The sequence below is a fragment of the Panthera uncia genome, assembly GCF_023721935.1.
Source record: "Panthera uncia isolate 11264 chromosome E2 unlocalized genomic scaffold, Puncia_PCG_1.0 HiC_scaffold_19, whole genome shotgun sequence".
Taxonomy (NCBI): domain Eukaryota; kingdom Metazoa; phylum Chordata; class Mammalia; order Carnivora; family Felidae; genus Panthera; species Panthera uncia.
In genome coordinates this window covers 31,376,872-31,398,769 of record NW_026057588.1, presented here as the reverse complement: position 1 = coordinate 31,398,769, position 21,898 = coordinate 31,376,872, and the positions used below count along the sequence as shown (strand labels likewise).

The window sequence follows — 21,898 nt, the reverse complement described above, 5'->3', positions numbered from 1 at the left end:
AGAAAGAAAGAAAGAAAGAAAGAAAGAAAGAAAGAAAGAAAGAAAGAAAAGAAAAGAAAGAAAAGAAGAGAGAGAGAAAGAAAGACAAAAAAGAAGGGAGGGAGGGAAGGAAGAAGACAAAACAAAACCTTTTGAAGAGATCAGTGAAAGCAACTTCTAGACACACTAAATCATGACCTAAGTTCTTAGTCTATTATTCTTTAATTGGCAGACCATGTCTCCCATCAGCTTAAGCCCACTTTTCAAAAAGCCATTTCATTTGCTATCAGATTGGCATCTAATTAGGCAGCACCAAGGGAATGAGTATTAGCGATGCCTATTTTATTTTTGGCAACACATAATTTATACTGATAATACCCATATACATGAGCTCTGGGAAACTGCTAGAAAAATCACATACACTCTTCCTACCAATGGGATGTTTGAGTATGGACCAATATTTATTAAAATGTGAAAGAGGTAGATACCACACACACACACACACACAAATGATTAGGAAGAAGGCTGGCATATCCTGCAAGTCTGATTTTGGTCCATTTATCAATGAAACTCTTCTCTAATATGTATTCTAAAGACACAGGAGAAATTATAATCATAAACTTTACAGTCTTCCACCTGGCTTGCTTCTTGCTGCAGTCAGGCAGAAGGAACCATTCCAGTCAGCCTAGAGTGAAAAAATATCCAAGGAAAAAATCACTTTCTCTCGTTACATTAGTGAACTGAAATATGAGAGCTCCACATTTTGAAGAGAGAGAAGTACGCTGGAACAGAAAGGCGGTGGCAGGGTAAGAGAAGGGGTGATTTCCCTAGAGGATAACCAGAAATCATGCACAAGTGAACTGCAATTTCTTCTCAACTCTTCCCACTTAGTGGTCAAACCAACAACTCCCTCAGCGGTGAGCCTCTCCCAGCAACGGAAAATGAAGGGTGATGTGGCACGAGGACCAGGGCAGGCAGAAATAAGGAGGTGGGGGAAGGCTGACGGACCGTACAGCTTTCTGAGCTTGCAACAGGTGAGGCACTAAGCTGTGGTATTGACCCAGGACACCAGACTGATGCAAGAGTTCTTCTTAAGGATAAGCCCTCTGGCTGATAAAGAAAGGCAGAATAGTAAAAGCAGCTGAAGAAAACAGACAATATACTACCCAGAGACCCTGTTGATAAGGATGGTGGGGACACACTTCCAGCACCATTTAAGGGTCAGAGTGACCCTTAATGGGAATTAAGAGTGGGAATTAAGCAATACCTATTCATCAGGCTGCCCACCTACGTGCCAAGAACTCCTGTTTCAAGAACACAGGGAAGTCCTTTGAAAACTGGCAGTTTTCTGGGCTCAAATCCTCAGATACATCTGAGCAGTGTGCCAGGCTACTCATTCAGAAACAGCATCACAACTTGAATGAACAGCACTGTGGTTCCATTCATCATTAGTGTGATAAGGAGCTTCCAATAAAAATAAATGGCCCAACATTAAAATTCTCTTCCTTTGACCATGCAACCTCCAGCTTATCTTAATTACATTAGAGCTAATGAACATTGAATTTGTGGGCTAATCAGGAATGATCAGCCACCCATCTGCCCTATTCCAGCCTATTCCCTTCAGACCCACATCTGAACCACTGGATTAGGTACAAAGAAGAGTGTCAACCAGAAGAGCTAGTGAGAGAGGATCGACAGAGCTACTAACTGACAACTAAGAGAAGGACAGTGAGGGTCTGAGACAAAGTGAAAGGTAGGGAACAGTAGGGACAAGAAGGAAAGAAATCCAAGGGAAGAGAAAAGGAATAACCTCAAAGGCTGTGCGGATGTGTAAAAATTAAAAGGAAGAAAAGACAAACCACAGAAAATGACAGAGCAGTGGAGACATTATAAATTAAATTGGAATCTTTCACATTACGTGTGTAAATCTCTTTGAACACAGTTAAGAAAGGAAGGCAGGAAGAGAACTGGGCAACTGAATTAAAAACAGGTGGGGAGCACTCGAACCCCAATTTCATAAAGGGAAGAGGGCAATATGCTTTGACTTCACACCCGTTTATTATTGAGCTGTTGCTGGCTTTTAGAAACTCTACATATGTTCTGATAATGTTGTTCTGTTTTTGCTGGGATGCACCAAATGGAAAAAGATAGGACACATTTGTGGATTTGTAGCTTGTTTTCTTGGCATTTCAGCAGGACATTGGCAAGTTATTCAAACATGAAATTACCACCAAAATGCCAGGAAGCTGCTCACCTTTTGTTTGAAAATAATTCTTGCTCAGTGGTTAGCCTCTTGGTGTCCAGAGAGGTGAAAGGTCTCCCCCCATGCCGGCCCCCAACACTGGAACATCTCCCTCACAAATACATATGCACACATTTTGCACTGTGGTATGTCACTTAAATGTTTTGGCTGGCTGCACATTTAGTCTCAGTATGGCACAACGTTCAGAGGCTGCCAATTCCAGAAACACATTCCGCAGGGTAAATGGATTAATAAGGCTCAGTGGCATTTGACAATCCTAATTTAATTTCATTGGTTCTCTACAGCAGGAGAATCAATGTTGGTGAGTAACTCACTGAAGTGTGAACAAGAAAAAGCATTAAAAAAAATTTTTTTTTTCAAATCTGAATCAAGTGAATTCCTCTATTTCCAGGGATAAATACTATTGCCAAAAATATACTTAATAAAATTTTAGGGATTTTTTTACTCTGATAATTAAAATTTTCGGTCATTTAAAGAAATGCCTTCGGAACATCTTCTTATAAATTAGAGCTGGCAAGCTCCCCTGCTGCCCTATCTCACTCACGTCAGCCCTCCTGAGACATTTCCACCTGCAAAGAACATTTTAATGAAGCACACTGAGAAGCGTATGTTTTCTTTATTATTTTTTTAAACGACATAAATAATACATAAACATATTTTACTTGATAAGAGTTATAAAGTAAACAGCAAAACGGAGGTTTTCCCTTCACCCCTATTCACTTTTGCCAAGACAGCCACCGTTGGCAGACTGGCATGAACCCTTCCAGCCTCCTTCCGGGGAAGAGCTGCATTTTTAGAACCAAGTTCACATGACTGCTAACCTTCCTCCTCCCTCCGTAAAGGACTCCAGTGGCCTAAAAAATCTCTCACTCCATAATGGGATGTTTTGGAGAGGTTTTGTTCTTTTAATTCTTGTCAGAAAAAAATGGAGATAACACATGTTAGTAAACAATCTTGGAGTATCTTGAGGGAATGCCTGATGCAAAGTATTGCTGCTCTCACCGACTTAGTTATCATCCTTTGGAGCACCAAGCTCCAAGCCTTTTTTTTTTAAGAGCTTGGGGAAATTGTTAATATGAAAGGTAACACAGAAAGTCAAACTGTATGATAAAAAAAAAGGAAAAGAAACAAAGGAAAATTATTGATGGTCATACCTGCTTTTCTGAACTGCTGATTCAGTAGAAATCAAAATACCACTTATACTGCAATAATGAATTGTCTGACCCTTCCACTTCAGGATTAATTTAATAATTAACTGGCGAATCTATGTTTCAGATGCATTTCAGTTACTAAATACACACACAGATACAAGCATCGTATCTTCCTCCAACTCCCTAGAACTCCCTCTGGTGAATTAACTAAGTAGGAGAGCTGGGTCTAGGACACATGCTGCAGCTTCCAGAACCTGTACTGCGGGTATACACTATGCCCTCACAGTTCAGCTAGGGCCGTTTCTTACCCTCTTCCGAGACTCTTCAATGGCGGACAGCAGGGCATTGTCCTTCTCATTCTTCAGGAAACCCTAGGAAAGGGGGGAAAATGACACAACTGAGGTTAAAATTAACCTTCAAGTAATCAAAAAAGTATACTGTAGGGGGAAAAAATAACTATAAGGATATGTACTATCCTGTCCACCTTCACCCTGACAGAAATTTCTTAACTCAAAACCATCAGAACAGATGGTTTTTCCAGATGTTTCCTAGTTCCTTTCATTCTGGGAAGCACATGATGGCCGTTAGAAAGTAAAGTCCCCATGGAACAGTAGCATGAGTCCCACGTCCTGTAAACATATCAAATGTGAATGAACAGTCAAGACTGCTCTTCAGTATTTCCGACCGGCCCACATTACAGATATAGCTTTACCTATGCGGCCATTCACAGTGCTTCTTGGTCTAGATTTCTCTATTGCTTTCAATTCATTCTCCAGTTTCTTCCTACTGCAGTAGAAGCATCACCATTCATTCATCCAGGTGTTTTCCACTTATTTGTCAATGGCTGGGATACCCTCCCCCCAAAATCTACACATTTCTTCTGGGGTTTTGCCATGTGTACTCCCTATTTCAGGTCCAATGATATCAGCTGCTTGTTTAATATGGGTGGGAGGAACAGAAGACAGTCCACAAGTCTGGTTAAATATGCACGGGGCTAAATGCCTACAAAACACAACCACACAGTAACACAATGCAGACCTAGTTTCAAATCATGGTGCCTCCATTTACTGATGGCATGTATTGTGCAAAGTCACCCAAACTCTCTATTACTCATATGTAAAATGAATATTAAATGAGATAATGCAATCAAGTGCTTGACTCAAGGTTTAATACATGTAGCTCTATTATTGGAATCAATTAGATTTAGATTTGTTGGTGACATCAAAGAGAGAAATGCCCAAAAATATGAACTCTCTGAGGGAACATAATACAGAGTAGAGTTAAGCTAAAGATTTTAAGATATGCTAAATTTAAAAAACCATTATTTAAGATATGCTAAATTTAAAAAATTTACTGTATGGTTAATTTTTTTTAAGTTTATTTATTTATTTATTTTGAGAGAGAGCAAGCGGACACAAGCTTGGGAGGGGCAGAGAGAGAAGGAGAGAGAATCCCAAGCAGGCCCTGCACTGTCAGCATGGAGCCCAATGCAGAGCTCGAACTCACGAACCACGAAATCATGTGCCAAAATCAAGAGTCAGACACTTAACCTACTGAGCCACCCAAGCTCCCCATGGTTAATTTTTGGTCGCCTATTATATTTTAACAACTATAACATTTTAATATATGTTATTCAAGCAGTCCCAGGTATGAAGTTGCTGATTCTTATGGGGGGGGGGGGGGGGAAAAAGGGGGGGGGGGGGGGGGGGGGGAGAGGTACTATAGTTGGGCATATAAATTTAAATAAAATATTACTAATATTCTAGGTTTCCCTGATCTCTTACATAGTGGCCCATGATTCTCCCACACCTGTCACACCCCAACCTGGCAATACATTGGAATGAACAAGGGTAATGGCCAGGAGCCCAGGAAATGCTCCCCTCATAGGCTGCTCTGGGCAGTCCCTGTGGCAGCTGAGGGCACAACATGAAGGCTGCTCCAAATATCTACGCTGCTATTTGGTGGTGGGGTGGGGTGGGGTAGGGTGGGGTGGGGTGGGGTGGGGAAAGGCATCGTCACTTGTTTGCTAATGCAGTGGCCTCACTAAACCAGAGCACATAAAGTTAGGACCCTGTGTGGTGTATTCAGAAGGAGGCAGCTTATCACCACATCCCTGCCTTTGGCCAGATGTGAGATGATGGGAAACCAGACACGAGATGATGGGGAGGATTTTAACAGATCCTTATACCCTTCCCAGCAAATGAATCAACTCAACAAACCTTTACTGTAATTTCCCTTTCACAAGCAGTCTTTACTGGCTAAAGTTAAAGGTTTTAGTATCACAGTTTATAAACAAAGCTATGGAATTGTCACTGAATGCTGCTTGCAAACAAAGAGTAGGCATAGACTGTGCTTTGCTGCACCTCTTCCCGGCTGCTGCTCTGGGAGGTGGACTGTCTACACAAGCCACCTCTGGGGTAGGGGGGTGACAACCACTGCCTAACCAGGCCTGGTGTCATTTTTTTTTTAGTTGGGGTGGGAGGGGCTGTGCCCAGCACCCCGTGCTCCCTCTGGACTTCCTCTGCTCTTTCCAGTGACCAGCCCATCCATCCAATTCCTTTAATGTAGCCACGTCCACATTTAACCCAGGTACGTGTACACACACACACACACACACACACACTCTTAAAACACAGATGCAAAGCAATAATCAGATACATTTGTTTAAAAGCAACATAATTTTCTGTAAGAAACACAATTCCAAATTTTCTAAGAGATGAAATGTCAAGTAGTAATGAATGAAAGAAAAACAGATGTTGCTTTAGGGGCAGATTATACTCCTCTTGAAAATATTCACTATAAACCTACATTCCAAAAGTCTCACTAATAAGTAAATCAACCACTTGTGCATGAGCATCACATTTTAGACATCATCTTCCTATGAACAAAGACCATGAGCCATTACATACCTCAACAACTGAGCTTTCTTCTATAGTGCAAACTAGACCCCCAAGATACGTAGATTTTGAATTTCAATTTTTAATCCTTTATTCCTCTCTAAAATGAAACACTAAAAAAAGGCTACATATCATATTTTATTTTCAAAAACAACACACTGGTGACCTATCTTTTGAAAAGAATCTTTAAAAGAATAATAATTTATGCAGTGGGAATAGTGCCGGGATCCGTGTGCCATCTAGTGGCAGTTACTTTCCTTTAAAGAACACACACCTCAAGGGAAAATAACAAATTAAAGAACTAGTCGGGCAGAAAAATACCTGCCTCAGCCCAAGTTTCGCACAGATCTCTCCCCTGACTTCCCTTTTCCACACGTTTCCTTTCCTTCCAATTCCTTCTGTGAGGCACCTCTAACACCTAGCATCCCAGAGACATGCCTTTAGAGCTCATCAGAGAATGGGCTTTCCGTAGGACTGAGAGCGTGAAGGGTGAACTGAAGGTGCCTTTTCTCATCGGGTGGGGCTCCCTGTTACAGAGAAGACCCTGGTCACCTCCCACTAAGATGCCAGTCATTTAGCTGTGACCCTCACAGCACCACATCCCTAACGCCCCCTCTTCTTGCCAACAAGCACTTTTTAATTGCTCAGAGTCTCCCATCTAACCGGTCTATTGCCAGCCCACTCAGTAAAAGAACACTCCACAAACATCTACCGGCCTGCTAAGTAAGATAACTACTCCTGACTTCCCCATCTGTATACTGCTCCTCACTGCCAGAGTCCTGGAAACTGACCCTCTTCTAACTGGCTCCTTGAATGCGTTTTGGTTTCAAGCTTTCTATAACATATAACAGCTCCCATTCAGCAAGCAACTAAGGGCCAGACGCTGCTCTAAGCAATGCAAAGACATTATGGCTAATCTTTTAACAATATGAAAAAACAGGCATGATCACTCCCCCCGCCCCCATCCACCCCTTCCCCATTTTACAGGTAAGAAACAGAATCTGAGCATTTAACTAACTGGACCACGGGACCCCAACAAGGATAAGGAAGAGGCAAAATTTAAACACAGTTGTCAAGAGACCAAATGTTACCAAGATACTTAGGGAATAGTACTTCTATTTATTCTATATTTTATTTTCTTCTAAATCAAGAAAATAAAGAAAAACTTCCTTTTCTTTCTAAACAGGTGGGAGTCCAAGAGGGAAGCAAAGTATCTTTAGTTTGTTTTCTTTGTCCCCTATTATTCCCCTTTACAAATGATGAGTTGAAGGCTCAGAGAATTCTGTTATACCAGTACAAGTAAAGGCAAACCCTTTCATGGCTATGGGGATGACGCCATGCTACGTGTGCATTACACATATCTGGGTCTAGTCCTTGCTTTTTTTTTTTTCAACTTTTTTTTTTTTTTTTTTTTTTTTTGAGACAGAGAGAGACAGAGCATGAACGGGGGAGGGGCAGAGAGAGAGGGAGACACAGAATCGGAAGCAGGCTCCAGGCTCCGAGCCATCAGCCCAGAGCCCGACGCGGGGCTCGAACTCACGGACCGCGAGATCGTGACCTGGCTGAAGTCGGACGCTTAACCGACTGCGCCACCCAGGCGCCCCTAGTCCTTGCTTTTAACCCAATACTAAGCTATCTCTCGGGGCTGCCTAACTGGATCATACTTTAATGCAGGTCCTTAATTAATATAGGTTTAAACGTTGAAAGGGCCAAACGAGATGGTTTCTAGAGCTTCTATCAACCCTACAATGTTGTGGTTCCATATTATTTAGATCACCTAGTTCGTTAGTAGCAAAGCCTGGACTTAGAAACCAAATTTTCTGACCCCTTTTCTACCTTTTTCCATCCTACCATACTGTCTCTATCACAGCAAATCAAGGTAGAATAAACATATTTTATGACTGAATATTTATTCATTTCTTCCCCTTATGTCACACAGTGAGGGGAAGAATGAGACAATAGATAAATATCAAGTTTGTGGCATTCCTTGAGAATGGTGTTTTTCAAAATGTGGGTCAGAACCGGTAAATGGGTCATGAAATCGATTAGCATTTTTTTTAATGAAATAAAATGCAACAGAGATATGTGGTATACATAAACACTGTTTTGTGAAAGTTTCCTTTCAATTATATAGTTGAAAGCATTTATATGTATGAAGTGGGTCATGGTGTAAAATATAATGCTTCTAAGGATCACAGACAAAAAGCTGGAAATCATTGCTCTAGATGTCAACTCTATGGCGTCTCAAACTCTTATTACTGTTTGTTGCTGTGGAACAATACACACTGTACAGCTGTCCAAGATCTCCAGCCACGTGTTCCATCTTTAACAGGGGAAGTGGGCTGCCCTGTAATGTATAAAGGTTTCTCCTGCTATTGAAAGTAGAACATACCTTTGAACCCTTTCATAAGTTAAAAAGAAATAAAGCGAAGAAGCAATTACCATTAACACCTGTGCAAAAAATTCCGAGTTTTCCCAGACCCCAAAAATAAACTCTCTTAGGCTTTTCTGATACCTTGAGGCACATCTTGTTAATGGATGCACAAAATAAATCAAGAGAAAGCACAGATGCTCACAGACACAGTTCAAAGAGCTCTGGCGGCTGAGGCCGAGGCCGCGATGCCGGTGTGGCTCCCAGGGAAGGAGTCTGGTGATGCTGCTTTGGCCGCCACTGCCCAGTGCACGCTGCCTCTCTAACTGCTTGCTACAAAACAGATGCTGAAGGCTATTTTTGCTTTTCACCTTTTTCATAAAAACAAAAGTCCTCTTTGAATTTCTTTTGGTTAGCACACAGGTACTAATGTAGGTCTTTTATAAAAGCAAAGTGGCATAACACAAACTTTTGAAAAGCAAAGGACACCTGTACTAACCAAGAACCACCCAGAACATAACCGCAAGCTAAGCCAACTCTCCTAAAAAACGTGTGGTTACATCTCAGGTACCTGACAGCCGAACGAGCTTTGAAATGGCGCACGTTGGGAAAGACAGGCATGAAACGGCCTTATTTTTAGTCACCAGGCAGACTGGGTCTCAGAATACAAGTGGCAGCTAACTCCTACTGCAGAAGACGGGAGTGGGCACAGGGATGTTTTTGTCAAATGGCCAAATTCTCTTAGCTTATTTGCTTCCCAAAAGTGAGAACTGTGAGAAATAAGGGTCTCTGGGAGAAGAATTCTGGTGTCCATTTTAGCTAGGAAAGTAAGATGGCGAAAAGTGCTTCCCGTCTACGAGGAAGAAGTGCTCTGCCGGACAGTTACGTAAACAGTTTGAAATGAAGACTCTGAACACAGATTTCCTGGCCGTTAAAAAATTAAACAAAAAAGATACAATGATATGGCAAAAGCCGTATTTTACATGCTCCTTCCCCTTCAAAACACAAAAGACCATTCCGTGTCTCTTCCCCTTCAAAAGATCAACTGTCAACGGCAATCTACTCTGTCAAAAATTCAAAGTGAAGCCCCCACAGCAGGCCAGACTGCCTACGAGAAGGTATCTGACAAAAACACATAGTGAGTGCTGTAAAAGCCTTGTATCTTCTCTCATTTCATACAATGTACAAATTAATAGATCTGTAACCAATATTCCAAACCAAAATAGTAACACAAGCAAGCAGTGACAGGAGAAAATGGTCACTGTGGATTAAAAAAACATTGCCAAGATACAAGCAACAGCTAAGAAGGTAATGAAACAAGGAAAAGAAAACTAAGCAGATCAAAAAATAAGCTTAACAGACGGAATCCTCAAGAGGGCCTGTTCCAAGATGGAAACCAGAATTCCAATAAGCACGGCAAGTAGCCATTACCTTTAGATAGTGAAACGGAGAAGTGTCTGATTTCTAAAAAGACAGGAGTGTGAGTTATACCCATTATCCTGCTTCTGCTCATTCTGAGTAAAATGCCTATTCCCTTAACCTCTCCTAAATTTCCCATCTTCCCAATTTCTGAACAAATGACCTCTTCTGAAACCTTCTCCTGGGTGAATTTTTTACAAAAGTAAAACTGCTACTGGAGGAGAAAGTGAGGAAGGACAAAGCAAGATGCTGTTTTCAGATGGGCACAACGGAAACCCTGCCAGTGCTCAGAGCCGCTGGGCCTATCAGATGGCGTGGACACGCTTTTCATTAGCTCCCTTGTGGTGCCCACGGAGAACGCCTCGAGGAATTTGCAGGTGCAAAGAGATGTTCATTACTGATAAAGCCTAAAAGATGAACAGAGAAATTTTTAAATTTAAACATTTTTAAAATCTGGGGGGATTTCATATGGTCTTATAGCATGTTTGGTTATTTCATCAGAGAAATATTTAACGCAATACAGTAAGAATACATAAAATGTCAGCCTAAAACGCCTAAGAGACGGTGAAATCTTCTTTTGCAAGGAATACGATATGAATAGCAAATCCAGGCTTTATCCTGCAACTCACGTATTTAGAGTCAATCCCATAGCTTGTTTTCTACAAAAGTTTAATACTTTAAACTGTTCTTCACAGACCGCATCATATTTTAAAAAGCAGATGCACAGATAGAGGTCTTTAAAAAATCCCCCTGGAGGGGAAGGAAAAAAGAAAAAAAAAAAGAAAAAGAGGTTAGAGTGGGAGAGAGCCAAAGCATAAGAGACTGTTAAAAACTGAGAACAAACTGAGGGTTGATGGGGGGTGGGAGGGAGGGGAGGGTGGGTGATGGGTATTGAGGAGGGCACCTTTTGGGATGAGCACTGGGTGTTGTATGGAAACCAATTTGACAATAAATTTCATATATTAAAAAATAAAAAAATTAAAAAAATAAAACATAAAAAAAAAAAAAAAAATCCCCCTGCAGGGCACCTGGGTGGCTCAGTCGGTTGGGTGTCCGACTTTGGTTCAGGTCATGATCTCGCAGTCTGTGAGTTCGAGCCCCGCGTCGGGCTCTGTGCTGACAGCTCGGAGCCCGGAGCCTGCTTCGGATTCTGTGTCCGCCCCACCCCCTCCGCCCCTTCCCCACTCACGCTCTGTCTTGCTCAAAAATAAGTGTTAAAAAAAAAAAATCCCCCTGCAAAAAGCAGTGCTAAGCTGGCAGCTGACATCACCAACTGTACCATGTTTTTAATGCTGTTGTAGGATCTTTCACTGTGCTTTTATGCAAAAGTCTAGCCACTCTCATTCAGCAGGTGGCAGCAGACCCTGCAAGAGTGGCTGTGAGTCCCACCATTTGCCAGCTCAGCAGATCCATAGGCCTGCAGGCAGCTCTGGAGCCACAGGTGGCAAACCCTGTCGCTGTAACATGGCGCCGCATGGGCACCAGGCCATCTGTCACTGTCAGGCTTCAGGGTCCCATTTTGTACATGGTTTCTACTCCTGGGCTAAACAAAGGACCACGCAATCAGGTGACAGATCTGGGTCCATTAAGGCAAAACAAATCAGTTGCTCCCATAATTCAAATTGGTTTAAAGAATGGTCTACAAATTCTCACAAGTTAAATCTACCTCAATGTGTCCAAGGAGATTCTAAACCTAAGAACACACAGCTCTGAGTAGTGCCTCCTTCTGGATCTGCCTAGGGCCTTCTGGGCAGCACTGACTTAAGGGGGCTGGCATGCCTGGTCTCTTCAAGGGCATGCCAATCCAGGCGTGATGAAATTCCACCTCACCTGTCTGTGCCGTCTGGAAAAGCCACAGGCCTTTGAGAGAGCCATTCACACGAGTCCACCTACTGCCTTTTGTGGACCCCTTCCTATTATCTTCTCCAACCCACAGAAGAATGAAGAAGAGAAAGAGAAGGGAAAGTAATTACCATACAACAAAAACCCAACTTCCAAGATTTTCAGTACTGAGTAAAGAAAGACAATGTAAGAGGCGGGACTCACCATGACCCAGAAGGGAAGGTTTTTGAGAACAGGGACATGCCACTCCCGTGTGCGGCAGTGAGGGGTGCAGGAGGGCACAGCACACCTCCCTTGTCAACACAATGTAGGCACATAACTACTAGATGCCTCTTCCTATTTCTACACCAAGTCATGAAGCAAGGGCTGCTTATCAGCACTTTGAGTTACTGTCCTTGCAAAGTAAGGCTGAGGTTAAGTAAGGGCTGTCCCCCCTGTGAGGGCCATTTAAATCGCTTGTGCTACCGCTGCAAACCCAGCTGTGCCCTTGCAGGGAGCCCAGGGCAGTCCTGTTATGTTACCTACCTCTGGCCATCCAGGAAAGGAAAGCAATCTGTTCAGCTCAGTCATTGGGGGCCACGTGCAGAGGGGGATCAAGTATTAAGGGCACAATATAGACGAGTAGGATCATAAACGAGGGCGATTTAGGCACTAGGGAGGAAAAAATGTTTTCGGCAGAACACCCCTCCCCGCCTCCCAAATCCAGCAAAGCCCTGCAGTAACCTTTCAGGGTTGCATAAATGAGTTTCCCCTGCTGGTCACAAGAGGTCTGGGGAGATGATATGGCTTGCTCAGTGCTGATAACCTTACCACTTCATGAAAAACAAGCCAGAGCCTGTGTCCTAGTGAAAGAGGCCATGATGCGGCAGGATGTGCCACGCTGCAGTGGCTTGGGCCTCTGCTGGCCATCCTCTTCTCTCTCCAGTACTAGAAGTGGGGCAGGGAAGAACAGGAACACTAGAAGCCAAGACAGAGATGGAGGGAGGGCAGCCGGCCAACTGTTCTCAGACTGTTGAGGTGGCCCCATGGGAGAAAGCAAGGTCAGCAACTCTGAACATTTTATCTCCCTGCGCACCCTCCTCCCTGCCATCACCAAAAAAAACTAGTGCACTTGCTCGGGCTAACCTTTGGGGACATAAGAACAGGGGGGATTCTGAAAAGAAAACTTCAATGTAGTTTTGCAAATGGTATGTAACAGTGTGGCAAAGTATGTCTGGCTTTAAAAACCAGCACCAGAACCCTCTCCTCACTCAAGGGTATGAACAGATCGAAAAAATATTAATCCCATAGCCACCTGAAGTGACAGGAAGGTAAGAAAAGGAGGATACGCATTAAGGGATGATAAAAATGTTTTAATAGGTCTTTGAGGAACTGATTCCCATCTTGGAGATGGATCGGTCCACATTCAAAGAACCTTGGGTACTCAAAACGCACTGCGGTATAAAATGGGAATGCTCCAATAATGGCCTTTATCGTGGCCACCACTGCCCCCACCATCCCCCAAACCAACTCTAAAAGAACTCAGTAAAACAACCTCATATTGTATTAAAAAAACAAGCCACAGATCCCCTGCTTTGCTATCTAGTGTCTTTTCCCTTTGGAAACAGGAAACAAAAGCAAGATTTGGGGGGTTGTGAGAGCTGACAGCGGAGGGTGTGTCTCCAAGCCAGTGAGGTGGGAACCTAGTGGGTTTGGCCAGGCCATGCCAGGCCGTCTCCACAGCGCTCAAGATCCAGTTCTACTTAGCAAGCAAAAGGCGCGCCGCTGGGGAAGGCCATGTTTGAGAACCACGTGTCATATTAACTCCCTACTGGCACACGGTGTCAGTCACTCACACTGCAGTCGGAAATCACAGCCCCTCCCACTATGCAGCACTGCCTATGCCTACGGGACGGATCATCATGGCCGTCACAGAAAAGGGAGCTTTGGTTTTGCTGCAGTTTCTTCTTATTCAGAAATTCTTTTTCAGACATTTGTCTGGAGTCCACTAAAACGAGCCAGAGACTTTTCTAACTTCCGTTGTCTTGCGTGGAATTTGCCACGGTACGCTTCTGCCCTGCTAACAGTCGTTGGGATTGCACTCTCTAAAACCTCAAGCTTGGAAACGTTTTTACTTCACCCTGTCAGTGTTGAGGGAATACCACAGGATACACCATTCACCATTAATCACCATGGGTACAGGAAACAGAAAACACTGCTTAGCTGGAGTGGCAAATACAAACAACGGGAGAGAGAGCAAGACCACTTTACGAATACAAACAGCCTGAAACTGACTTTTCGCCCAGCCCATCCTTACTAGGAAAAGGGACAAGCCTGCACTACGGGATCCCTCATACCTTACAGCTGGAGGAATGATCTGCTGGGAGGGGATGTCAGAATGCCCGGCTCCATCGAAGCTCGGGGCAGACGGATGTGACGCTCATGACTATCCCAGGAGATGAGCACTTCCTCCTCTGAGCTGAGACAACATAATGGACCTAAAAGCTCAACTTGCAGAATGTCTTATTTTTCAATGTTCGTTTATAAATGACAAATTTATAAATGCCTATCAACACAGGCCCGGAAAGACTCCAGGCACAGTTCAATTAAGTCATTTCTGGCAAGACGAGTAGGAACATCTCCATGAGTTAAGCGGCTGAAGTAAATATAGGTTTTGCCGAAAGCTCAATCCATTAGGGCCACCAGTCACCAGTGAGCCCACAAAGAGAAAGACAGGCAATCAGATGTAGACAGTAGCATACACAGCACAGCAAAGATAAGGAGTCAGGTGGCCTGAAGTTAGGGCAAATCAACTGCTTTCCAGATGGATGACCTTGAGAAAGTTATTTAACTACTGTAAACCGTACTGTATCTAACTGCAAGATGAGCTGATAATACTTCATAAACTCTGAGGCCGGCTCCCGAAATTCCAACTCCATGAGACATGGGAACAGGTAAGAAATTAGCATTGTCCTACTACCATGACTACAGTTCACTTCCAAAATAATCCATACCTTGAACCACAAAGAAATGAACTTGGGTTTTGAAGGTGGCAACATATATTTTAAATATAAAATAACCAAAGCCCACACAGAGCTAGAATGAAAACAGACTCAAAAACAAATAACATCTTTTCATAGGAATGCTGGCTTCATCTTGTCATAAAGGAGACTCGTACTGTCCTGTTTTCTAAAATCCATCCTCTACTGGAAGAAGTTATGTTTCTACGTTTTTTTTAAAGAAAGAAGAAAACACAAAGCAAGGAGTTTCAAAAGCACTAATATGAAATATTTTAAAATGTATTTTATCCATATCTGTCACCAATTTCTTAAAAGGAACAATCGGAAGCTATTGAGATATAAATGCTAATTAAGTCTTTTACTTCAGGAAAATCTCAAAATTTCCATCTTCTAACAGGATAAAAAAACAACTGTAAATTGGCAAAGGAGTGCTACTAGAGGTGTCCTCAAACTTGATTAAAGAAAAATAACTCATGCGCTCCACCTCTTATCACAGTGTTCATGGTGACGCCATTTTACTCCTTCCTCACTGCCATCTTAGTGCCACAGAATGTTTCTAGCGGGCTGGCCGACATGCTTGCTTATCTACATTATGGCACTGCCAGAGCATTCAAAGGTTTGATATGAACATTTTTTTTTGTAGCAAAAAGAGCAAGCCCCTGACTCTTTATTAGCAGCTAGGCTAAAACTGCATGAGAAAACCGAAGAGCTTCTAGATTGAAGAGACTCGGGAACCCCCCATAAGTATGAGAAAGGAGAGCCTCTTCCCAGGAGCCAAACTTGAGTAGACCATGGTAGAGGCAAAGCACCGGAAAGCAACTGGGTCTCTGCTATCTCCCCAGAGTACCTTGTATGTGATTTACATAAAGCCAGAGAAAGAAAATAAGATCAGAATCTTCAACCAAGTTTTACTTTAAAAATTTCAATGGAAGGCTTTGTGACACCCGTCAAGCCATCCAACCAACCATTTTATGCAAGCAAAGCTGCAGCTAAAATGGGAGTTCTAGTTTGCTGCCCCAGAACTCTTTTATTTCTAAGTGCAAGCCTTGTGAAAATCAAGGGGAAGGAATCCCTTTGCATTCTACCACACATCTAAACAATTAATATATTAAATGTCCTTCCCAGGGTTACAAAAATTATACAGAGATCTAGGCTCTTCTGCTGCAACCCGGAGATTTATATAAGATTTATGGAATCTTTGTAGGATTCTGAACAGGGCTCAGGAAAGTGAGCCTTCCTATTTCAATGAAAAGACTGATGTGGAAATCCTCCTCTCCCTTAGTTTCAAAAACATCTATCAATTAGAGAAAACCAGCATTCAGTGAGTAGGATGAATAACAGCTAGAGCAGTAGGACTTGCAGGAACAGCTGGCTTTATAAATTTGGTATCAAGTTAAAAGGATTCTCGGATACTCAGTTCTGTGAAGATTCAACTCCTGAAACAGCTACTAAAGCATTTTGAGCAAATTCTTCATGGTACAGTTTACTGTAAAATACACTTACTATACATTCTTCAGGGTTAAGTGCCTTAAAAAAAATAAACACAGAAGTCGAAGTTAAAATCCACTTACTTCTCTTAGGAACAGCATAAAGGAACAAAGGAATAAGCCAGTCAAATCCAATTAATTTTAAGAATCAAGATCTCTAAGCTTACAATCACAAACAAGAGTTTTCCACAAGTAGCTTTGAAGTCACAACTATTAATTAAACAGAAGACACTAAGAATTATCCCCATTAAAGAGAGTGAAAGTCTCAATCTATTGATCTTTTAGGACAAAATCTTGTTTTGTTAAAACACTTTTTCTTATATATTTCAATCAGCTACTACAGATCATTAACATGGAAGGGTTTTCTTCTAAAAACAAAACAAAACAAAAACTAAATTAAAATCCAGCAATTTTCTTCAGGATTGAAAAACAAACTCTTTGTAAAAGACCGTGAAAAGATGCCTGAACTCTTAAATATAGCATATTTGGATTTTTTTTTATCCCAAGTGTCATTTTCACCTTTTGACTAGTGATAGATTCATACCTCTCATTAACTTAAATTACCAAATAATGAATTGAAAACATGTGTTAAAATCATTCATAGAACCTATATTCCAAACACATATATATATACACACATGTATATATATCTCACACTTGGTTTCTGACACACACATAAAAAAAATACACCCAAGAACCTCTGTTACACCTTTAATATTTGCAGCATTCATTTAAAAGTCTATTTTGCCCTTTCAACCAAAGACAAATTTTCAATCTCTCCCCGCTATATGAGTATATGAGAAATACTTACTGTAGACAAAAGGATTCCATTTTCTTTCTGAGAATATTCTCCACCCTCTTAGAGAACTCTTCTATGCGGTATGCAAATTCATTTTCTGAGTTTTACAGTCACAAAGCTCTTGTGCCACAGAGCCGAATGTAAATGAAATGGCCCTGCAGCTGCCTTCAGAATGCAGCTCACCTCAACCATGATACAGCTAATTGTTAAAAATGGTGGCTGAGACATTTTCCATACATTAAATTAAGGAGCTCTGATGAAGGCGCTGGCATCCACCCACTTCAGACAAAGGAAAATAATTTGCAATTGTACCAAGGCACGGATAATTGAGTCATCTCCCATACAGGGTCAGTGTTAGAGGTTTCCTCCATCTTTACAAAATGCAAACCACAGCTCATTGTCTCATCTCACAAATCAATTCTTTGCAATGCTGCACTGGGTCAGAGTTTTAAAGGAATCTTAGTCGTGGGCAAATCCAGATCTCCAATGCTGAGATGAGCAAAATTCTCAGTTCCTCTCCCTTCCCTGAGCAGCTCTCCTCCGTTCCCCACTTGACAGCTCCTCAAATCTTCCTATTGTTAAGAGTACAGAAAGTCCCCCACCTCTGAAGAGAGCTTAATCTCTCAACTAGATGAGCAATTTCCAAGTCCCTGCTGCAGAAAGAAGTCTAGACCCTACAGGTCCCATGATACAAATACATTCCTTGGGATAAAAAGCTATACATCACTGTCTTTTTCTGTTGTTTGTAAGGGAAGGCAACAAGCAAGCTGCTTTTTAACGCTGATTAAAAGCATTTTCAACTCTGATATTAATCAAGGTATTAAAAGTGTTATAGGCAACATTTATAATTTTATTACCCTCCAGATAATGCTTACATGACTTAGGAAGTTTTCATCTCATGTACTGAAATCACATTCTCTACACCAAAAATGTGAAATATACTTAAAGGACTCGTACTCTTTTGAGGATGAATTTAAGAAAGAAAAAGTAACTACCTTAATTTAAATCGCCTACCTGATAATACTTAAAAACCCATATCTTTGATGTTATTATTTAATTCTTATTTAAAGCTTTATGCTAAAGCATTTCCTGTGAGATAATCCCAAATACTTCCAATATTACTTCCTCCCTATAACAAAATATAAATGATTAAGGCATAATACACACACACACACACACACACACACACACACACACACAGTCACCTACAATCCCAAAGGATCTGGTTTTATCAAAAGGAAATTCTATTTTAATATTTTACCTCATATAAGAATTCTACACTTCACATGCATCTTTTTAAAAAAACCTTACAAAGTCCATACTACTTATTACTTAAAGATGAAGTCTGAAAAATCCAAAATAACCAACTATTTAAATCTTTAAGCAAATACCTCTCTGCCCCACCCAATGGATTTTTTTAAGAAAAATATTAGAATGACAAGGCACAAATCTGAACAATTCTCAGGAGAATCAAGTACTTTTTCTATCAAATGAGTTAAATCTTCTGAATTTACCTTGAAATTTTAAACAAGCCAAGATCTCGTCTTTCAAAGGTACTGCAACAACATGCTGTCACTCTATTTACTAGGGTGCATTTCTCTTAATTTCTTTACAAAACATAGGTAATCCTACCTGCAGCTCTCAAATTTTAGGAGTTACAGACCAGTCGATGCTGTTGGTCACTGCAGCTCTTCCATACCTTCTATGTGGGATGAGCTCCGTTGGAACCAGTGCTCAAGTTTTTCCCACTCCAGACAGCCAGAATTCAGGGGGTGTGGGGGGGGGGGAAGGAAGAGGAAGGGAGAGAGGAGAGAGATGGAGAGAGGAGAGAAAGAAGAAAAAGGAAAAGAGAACACCCTGCAAATGTGATATGACTGAAGCATTAAAGAGTCCAATTAGACAATGAGACTGCAGGGTCCCCTTAAAAAGGGTGTCCTGCAGCCCCTGGGGCACAGCGTCATCTTTCGTGCTGCTCCACACAAATTCAGAGAAGTCAGCTATCAGTTTGAAAGCACAAACTGATGGGAGTAACAGTTTATAGGTTACAGAAGGGTATTTTATTGTTAACGGACTGTACCAAGTTAAGATTTAAGAGGGGGAGAGACAACATGTAGGCAAGGAATGCTATGATACTTTTTCTTTTCCGACCCAAGCCACTGCAATTACTCTGATGTGAATTTTTGATGACTTCCGACATCTTGCATGGTTAATAATCGCTTCAGCTGTCATGTTTGGTTAATGTGGAAAATGCATTTGCTGCATTGTGATGCAATGCTGTGGCCACAGATTGTAACACCAGTTGTGAAGCTGGTCCCTTAACTGAGCAGCAGGAATTTGCACATGCCATGATGCTAAAATAAATGGTAGTTAAAAGATTTTATACAGCAGCAGACAGATTCTGCCATTTTAGCCTACAGGATGTGTAGATCCAACATACACAAGCATCTCAGATCGCCGTGCCCTCATCAACTGCACCATCCTTCAAACAGAACAGTACATTCACCATCTTAAATGTTTGGCCTCTCAGTAGTTAAAAGATTTCAATACTGTTTAAATAACTATTCAGATTAATTATAGCTTTGAACAGAACTGAGGCTATTTTGCGTTTCAGGAATATACAGCCAATGAAACTGTCAGTGACACAGGAAAATGCAGACCTTTTATTAACATATGCTCGGCTCAACTGTCACTTCTTCGTACAACATTTAGGGAAAAATATATGATGTGTAAGTAATGAATATTCCCATGCTACCGTACTGGTTTTTAAAAGAGCTCCTCAGACAGGATTTTTTTTTCTTCTGTGTTTTAATGTATAACCTGAAAATCAAAGACTACATTAAAATACTAACATATGCTTTTCATTGTCACTAAAAGAAACTCAATGCAGCAAAGAACTGTGCAATTTCAAGAAAGCTTGTGAAAAAGCAAAGATCAAACTGCACGAAGAACCATGCATCAGATGATTAAAGTCAGGCTAGTCAGGTAGTGGACCATCATTATCATGGTGCAGATTGCAGGAAAAAAAAAAAATCGAGAGAAATACCCTTCCATCTTCAAAACCAAAAACCACAAACCCTACAATTGCAATCTGTTGATTGCAAAACCAACACCTATACTGCAGAACCAGAATGACACATGGTATTTGCCAATTTTGTAATATACTTTTATACAAATATTAACTTGGCTACTTAGCATCTAGAATTTGGCTACCTGGGCTTCTTATTCATCTACAGTCATCATTTTGGTATTTAAAGAAGCAGAACCAAGTTAGACTTTGTTGCTTTAAAAGAAAAACAATTAATATAATTAACTTAGATTTCTTACATCAGAACTTTAGCCAATTAAATGCTCCGAGTTGAGATGTTGCAGACATTTCTGCCTTTATAAAAAACATGACCGAAAAAGAATGAACATAGGAACACACTGGGGTCTGAACAGTGCATAACGATGAAAGAACTTCTGCTACTAACATAAAAATCAACTCGTGATTTCCTTTGTTTTATTCACTGTGATAGCACCAAGTGCATAATTTGGAAGTGCATGCGTTAACAAGCACTGTAAAGCAGAAGAGCATTCTAGTTTTGTTTCTTCCCCTAACTTAAAATTAACTGCACCAACAGTGCTATTAGGTGCCATAGCAGGTATCACAGCAGTTGTAGCTAACATTGAACAATTCAAGCTTTTGTTGTTGTTGCTCCAGACCCAATACAAGGTACCACTAGCAGCTCAGAAACCACACAAGGAAGGGAGGAGGGGGGAAGGGAATGTGTGTTGGGGGTAGCTTTGAAATTAACCAGGCTCAGCTTATGCTCCAATTACCGAACAAAAGACAATCCTGGGGGACCTCTCTCTGAACCGTTGCAAGAAGCAAACTCTTTTGTTTCTGATCAAATAAATACTGCATTGGAGCCCAGTCGGTATGCAATAGGAGTCTCTGCCTGGGGACAGAAGGGGCAAGAAAAAAAAAGAACCCCCAAACCTCTGTGTGGTTAAGTCAAACAATTTTACTGATGGTTAAAACCTATTCCCAAGGGAGACATCTGAAGTTCACTACAGGAGAGTGAGAAAACCCACTTTCATTACTAAAAAAACCCTCCTCACTGAGTCACTATTAAGACATTTTTCTCCGACAGAACGGCCAACAAATAAATTAACAGGATATTTCTTTACGCTAGAACAAATTGTAAACAAGCTCGGATTCTGTCTTCCTCCAATCTAGGAAACCAGATGAGTTGCAAAATATTCTGATTGCAAAGGACCCTGGAGCAGAGGGTACAGAGAAGTGTAAACTAACCTGCTTCAGACCCCAGGGGCCTGAATACGTACGTAGAGATCATAAAAACACTGAAAAGCAGCCACCTTACAAAGGAGGCACTTCTCTACTTGTTTTATCACTAGCTGAACATAAAGCGATCAATTCCTAAATGTTTATTTGGTAGTCTATTATTTATTTTTGTTTTGGTTTATATAGACCCAAGCACCAAAAACTAGAATAAAAAGGGTAGACAACTAATGAACTCAGCATTTATTAATATAAGGGATAAAAATGGGCTTGTTTATACAAATGGAGATCATGTCGGATCCTTCCGACCAAAGGGATCGACACGTTTCAAAACCCTCTGTGCACCACACCATTCCCAACTACAACAGCTAGTTGTACACCAGATACAAGCTACATAAAAAATCTACAC

General features: G+C 41.4%; 1 protein-coding gene across 4 annotated transcripts in view; it reads right to left on the bottom strand.

Annotated features, from left to right (window-relative positions):
- NUP93 (nucleoporin 93) overlaps positions 1–21,898 on the bottom strand; it is a 104,024-nt gene that overhangs the window by 32,200 nt on the left and 49,926 nt on the right. For 2 of the 4 annotated variants that reach the window (XM_049622159.1, XM_049622160.1), the window contains exon 4: positions 3,702–3,764. In XM_049622159.1, coding sequence (XP_049478116.1) covers positions 3,702–3,764 — 63 coding nt within the window. Of the gene's footprint in view, positions 1–615; positions 665–3,701; positions 3,765–14,258; positions 15,167–21,898 lie in introns of those variants that run through there. The other 2 variants (XM_049622162.1, XM_049622161.1) reach the window with 2 other exon arrangements.